Below are 6,000 nucleotides of genomic sequence, written 5' to 3' on the forward strand. Positions count from 1 at the left end.
CCCCCCAAAAGTGGAGCAGGGCAGGGCACTGAGGTTTGGGGGATGATGGGAAATAGGGGGTGAGAGGTCAGAAGAGTGGGGAAAGGGCAGGGTGGGACCCTCAAATTGAGCATGAGGTTGCTAGGGATGGGGGGGATGATGTGGAAGGGGGGGGAGATGAGGGAAAGAGTTAGAGGTTGGGACCCAAAAAGTGATCCTGGGCAGGCTGGGGATTGAGGAACCATGGAAAAGTGGGAGGAACAAGAAGAAGGGTGAAAAATGGTTGGTGGTCTGGCAGGTCTGATGGTCCCATGGGGGTCTTTGGGCACAGGCAGGTTGGTAAAAAGGGGTGGCCCCCCTGAGCTCCCAACTTTCTGTGGGATGCTGGGAGTTGCTGGATCCAATCTCAGCCTTGGATTATGCCAACACTTTCAATTTAGAAGAATTACAGAGGTGTGACTGAACCACTTTTGTCCCCCAGATTTTAATGATGGCAAATCAGATCTATTGATGCAAATGAATTTATTTAGAGTTACAAATGATCAGACAAAAGATCTTCATCAGAATTATTTACTGCACAATACAAACACTAAAACTACCAGGAGTACAGGAATAGACAGGACAGTGCTCTACACTAAAGCAATTGTTGAAGCAATTCTACTAAAGCTGGCACAAAAGTAATAATTCTTAATTAGAGATGGATGGAACTCCCCCAGACCAACACTCGTGGGGAGATCTCTGCTCTCAACCTCCAGCAGTGACCTTGGGGGGGTCCCCAGCCAAGGCAGGAATCTCCACACACCCTCCAAGAAGGGTTCTGTTGGAAGAAGCTGCCCCTGTAAAAGGGCACTGGCCCTTTGTGGTGGAAAGGGATGGACTGACAGTCACTGGACTCCAGGGGTTGCCTCACCATCAGGGGCTTCATTCGGGGTGGAAGCAGCGGCCGAAGCTCTTCCCGCAGTCGGGCCACTGGTAGGGCTTCCCTTACTGGTGGGTCCGTTGGTGTGAGGTCAAGGCAGAGCTCTGGGTAAAGCTCTTCCCACACTCCCCACACTTGTAGAGCCTCTCCCCGGAGTGGATGCGCCGGTGCCTGACGAGGGTGGAGTTGTACTTGAAGCCCTTCCCGCAGTCGGTGCAGCGGAAGGGCCTCTCATCCGTGTGCGTCCGCTGGTGCAGGAGGAGATGTGAGCTGGTGTGAAACCTCTTCCCACATTCCGAGCACTTGTAGGGCCGTTCCCCGGTGTGGATGCGACAGTGGGCAAGGAGGCTGGAGCTGTCGTTGAAGCTCTTCCAACATTCCCCACACGTGTATGGACGTTCCCCAGTGTGGATGTGCTGGTGTCGGATCAGGTCGGAGCTGTCCCTAAAGCTCTTCCCACACTCCTGACATGGGTAGGGCCGTTCCCCAGTGTGGATGCGCTGGTGACGCATTAAGCTGGAGCTTTCAGTGAAGCTCTTCCCACAAACATTACACATGTAGGGACGTTCTCCAGTGTGGATGTGCTGGTGTCGGATCAGGTTGGAACTCCGGTTGAAGCTCTTCCCACATTCTCCGCACGTGTAGGGACGTTCCCCAGTGTGGATGCGCTGGTGTCGGATCAGGTGGGAGCTCCGGCTGAAGCTCTTCCCACATTCCAAGCACCTGAAGGGCTTCTCCCTGCTGGGAGGCTGATCAGGGACCACCAGCTCAGAGCTCCCCCTCAAGCTCCAGCCGCCTTCCCGGCACAGGCTGGCTCTTTCCTCCTCAGAGCACCCTGGGATGGCTTTGGAGCCCCTCCTGCGGGGGGATCTCCGGCCCTTTTCCTCCCCGCTGCCTTCCTGCGCCGGGGAGCCCTTCAAAACGGCCTCTCCCACCAGGGTCTCACGGGGGGATTTGTCCTCCGGGCTCTCCGTCCTCACCTCGGGGCCTGGGGCAGGAAGCAAGAAGGACAGGCAGGGGATTTGCCTCCGGCCCACAGGGAAGGCCAAGGACATCCCCCCAACTCCGGCCCCGGCAGGACGGCGGCGCCAGCGGGGTTGTCCTGCAGCCGGGGCCATGCTCGGCTGACAGAGCCAGCACAACACCCGCCCAAAGGGACACTGACTTCCTCCTCCCCTGCCTGGGGGGACCAAGGCATCTTCCTCTTCCTCGCAGCCTCCTCCTCCATCCGACCAAGCTTTGGGAAGGACAAATCCTGATGGGGGGAAAACAAGGGCTGAGCACGTTGGCTTGGGGGTTCCTCCTGCCCAAGTCCATCTCTAGAACTCACCGGGCATCATAAAAACCTCCAAAACACCAAGATTCAGCCCAGAAAAACCCAAACCACTGAGATTCAGGTAAAAAAACACTCAGAAATAGCAAGAAGATCCCCGTCCTCCCAAACTGCACAAATATGAGATTCAACTGAAAAATACTGCAAAATATGAAGATTCAGCTTAAAAAATCTCTCCCAGAAGTTCCCCATCTCTGGTCTCTCCCCTCTGCGGTTCGGAGGGTCTCCCCTGTCTTGGATGTTGGGGGTCCCACTTAGGGATGCTGGGAGTGTTCGGGGTCCAAGGGTCCCTTCTCCTCTGACTCTCAGCTTCGGGGTGCTGCATTCCCAGATATTCCCCTTCTCCAGGTTCTCCACTTTGTTTTCCCGGGGATCCCAGGAGTCCCCACTGTCCAGGTTTCCCCTTCTCCACGCACCCTGTTTCAGGTTCCCAAGGGTCCCGGGGCTCCTCCCTCTCCGTGCTCCCCCCTCCAGGCTGCCGGGGGTCCCCCAGTTCTGGCATCGCCCCGCTCCGCCCTCCACACTCGGCAGCTCCCGGGATCCACACCCACCCCCGGTACTCCTGGAGAAGCCCCAAACCCGCTGTGTCCCCCCCATCAGGACCGGGCTGACAATGGAGCCGGCGGGGCCTGACCCAGCAACACCAACCCCCACTGTGGGGGGGACCCGCATCCCCCCGCCCACCGCCGGGGATCTGCCGCCAACCCAGCCCGGCACCCCCAAAAAACACCTCCTGCCCACCCACACTCAGCCGTGGCCCTGCCCGTGGCCCTGTCCCTTGGTTCTCTCTCTGCCAGCTCAGTGTGGGGCACACAGGCTGGGGGTCCCTCCCAAGCCCCCCGGGCAGCCGGCGTTGGCTGGGGGGATGTGAGGGCTGGGCCTGCTCAGCACAGCCCCGGCCTCGTGCCCAGCGCCTCTTTCCTGACCCACACAAGACCTTCCCGGCCCCCCAGGGCTCCCCTGCTGCTGCCTCTGCTCCTGGCCCTGCCTTTGCTGCTCCCTTGGCTGGGGCAGCGGCTGCAGGGGGGGATGGCAGCAGCTTCAGCTCCACGGCACTTCCTGGGGGGAGCTCAGCCCGGGGGGACGGGCAGGGACCTGATGGGGATGGACAGGGGCCCAGCAGGGACAGACAGGGCCTGCAGGGGAAGGCACAGGGACAACCTGGCCCCCCACACTGCCAGGGCTGTCTCTGCTCCTCCTTGCAGGCTCCGTGGCCAGGCACAGTTTGTGTTCCTGGGTGCCCACCATCTCAGCACTTGGAGACGCTCAAATCAGCGCCCGCAGCTCTGCAGCAAAGCCCCAGCTCACCTGGCACACAGGGGATGGACACAGCACCTGCTCGGGGATGGGCACTGACAGCTTTGCCTTCCCCCACCACGGGGCTCTCCTTCCTCAGCAGCACCTCTGCCTTGCACTTATTCTCAGCCTCACCTCAGGGACAGCTCTGGGCTCACCTCCGCGCCACTTCTCAGCCTCACCTCAGGGCCTGGGCTCAAGGACAGGAACCTGCAGGGAGGGGACATCAGGTGCAAGCTCAGGGCTGCCTGCTTGCACTGGCCTCTGGGCTTCCTTCTCCTTCTACAACCAGCCCAGAACTCAGCCTGCTTTTCTAACACCACACATTTACAGACTAACCTTGGAGATAGATATGGACAGACATCTCGATCACCCTGGGGATAGAGCCTCAAGCATGTGCTGCCACAGGAATGGCAATCACAGAATCACAGAATCAGCCATGTTGGAAAAGACCTCCGAGGTCCTCAAGTCCAACCCTTGATCCAACCCCGCCGTGCTTCCCAGACCATGGCACTGAGGCCACATCCATTCTCACCTTCAACACCTCCAGGGACACTGACTCCACCCCCTCTCTGCCCAGCCCATTCCAAGGCCTGATTACTCTCTTGGGAAAGAATTGCTTCCTAATATCCAACCTAAACCTCCCCTGGCACAGCTCAAGACCCAACCCTCTTGTCCTACTGCTGCTTCCTGCCAGAACAGCCCCACCCCCACCTGGCTCCAACCTCCTGGCAGGGACTTGCAGACAGTCAGGAGGTCTCCCCTGAGCCTCCTCTTCTCCAGCCTCAACACCCCCAGCTCCCTCAGCCTCTCCTCACACCACTTGTGCTCCACTCCCTTCCCCAGCCTCGCTGCTCTTCTCTGGATCCTCTGACCCCAAAAATGCTCCCCCTCCCATAGAAAGGCCAAGGGCATCTGGGGACAGTTGGGGGGCTTTGTGGGGCACTGGATAATTACTGGGGGATACTGGGACAGACTGCGGGGAACCAGAGAGCATTGGGAGGACTGGGGGGTTACTGAGGGACACTGGGAGGGCACTGGGAGGGCCTGGGGGGGAACTAGGGCACACTGGGGGGCACTGGCATTGAACTGGGGAGTTACTGGGGGATACCCGGACAACGGGGGGGATACTGGCAGGTTACTGGGCCATACTGGGGGTTATTGGGTGCTCAGTGCAGGATCACTGGGCCATACTGGGGGGCAGTGGGAGGTCACTGGGACACACTGGCTGGTCACTGAGGGGGTTACTGGGCCATACTGAGGGGAACTGGGAGGTCACTGGGATATACTGGGGGCACTGGGATCCCCTTACCCAGATGTGGTACATCTCCCCCCCTGGATTTTAGAGGGCATCCCTAGGCCCCCTCCCCTGGGGGCTGGGGGACCCCTTGAACCCCATTGCTGGGCTTTAGGGGACCCCCTAAAATCCCCTCAAAACCCCTGAAACCCCCCCTCGACCCATCGAAACCTCCTCAAGGGCCCTTCATCCCTCCCCAGCACCCCCTAAACCCTCTCAGTGACCCACAAAACCCACCTGAGACTCTCCAATCCCATTCAGGGACCCCCAATCCCCCCCACAGGCCCTCCAAACCATCTGGGACACCTTAAACCCCCTGGAGACCCCAAAACTGCCTTGAAGGTCCCCGCAAAGCCTCCCAGGAACCCCAAACCTCCCCAGAGACCCCCAAAGCCCACCTGGGACACCCCAAATCTTCTCAGAAAACAAAACCCGCATCAGAGCCCCCCAAAACTCTTCAGGGACCTTCAACCTCCCCCCTGAGTCCTTTCAGGGACCCCCCAAAACGTCCCCGGGAACCCCCGAACCCCTCGGCTAAACCCTCCCGAGCCCTCCAGCCTTTCCACCCACACCCGCGCTCCCCGCAGCCCCCGAGGGGATCCCCAGACCCCGCTCTCGCCGCCCCCCCGCCAACTCACCCAGCGAAGCGCAGCGGCCGCAGGCGAGTCCTGCTCACTCCCGACCACGAGGCCAAAATGGCGCTCGCTCCGCGCGCCCTCCGCCTTTACAGACCCGCCCCGCAGCCAATCAGCGCGCGGCCACGGCCCCTGCCCGCCCTTCGCCACGCCCCCACCTGCGCGGTGCATTGTGGGAGTTGTATTCCCTGCGGCGGGGGAGGATCGGACTTGTTGGGGTTTAGTTTTTCTGTCTTCTTTCATTTTCTCTTTTTTATTTCATTCTTTTCTTTCTTTTTTCTTTCTTCATTCCTTTTTCTCTTTTTTTTCTTTCTCGTTCTTCTTTTTTTCTTTGTTCTTTTTTTTCAATTTTTTTCCTGTTTTTTCTTTCGTGTTTTCTCTTTTTTTCTCCTTTTTCTTTTTTTTCTTCCTTTTCTTTGTTTTTATTTTTCTTTTTCTTTTTTTCCTTTTTCCCTTGTTTTTTATACATTATTTTCTATCAGCTGTACTTTCAATCGGTTGTACTTTCAAGGAAGATTTAAACACATATCAAAACAATCTC

The 6,000-nt window shown here is 58.3% G+C and overlaps 1 protein-coding gene across 1 annotated transcript in view; it reads right to left on the reverse strand.

The window, feature by feature from the left end:
• LOC120324669 (zinc finger protein 501-like) overlaps window positions 1–5,630 on the reverse strand; it is a 51,800-nt gene extending 46,170 nt beyond the window's left edge. The window contains exons 1-2 of the mRNA XM_039388410.1: window positions 5,463–5,630; window positions 1,034–1,629 (exon numbers count right to left, since the gene is read on the reverse strand). Of these exons, the coding sequence (XP_039244344.1) occupies window positions 1,034–1,629; window positions 5,463–5,630 (764 nt within the window). The remainder of the gene's footprint in view (window positions 1–1,033; window positions 1,630–5,462) is intronic.
• Between the last annotated feature and the right edge of the window lie 370 nt (window positions 5,631–6,000).

The sequence above is a fragment of the Pipra filicauda genome, unplaced genomic scaffold (genome assembly GCF_003945595.2).
Source record: "Pipra filicauda isolate LSUMZ 115617 unplaced genomic scaffold, ASM394559v2 scaffold648_size187182_pilon, whole genome shotgun sequence".
NCBI lineage: Eukaryota > Metazoa > Chordata > Aves > Passeriformes > Pipridae > Pipra > Pipra filicauda.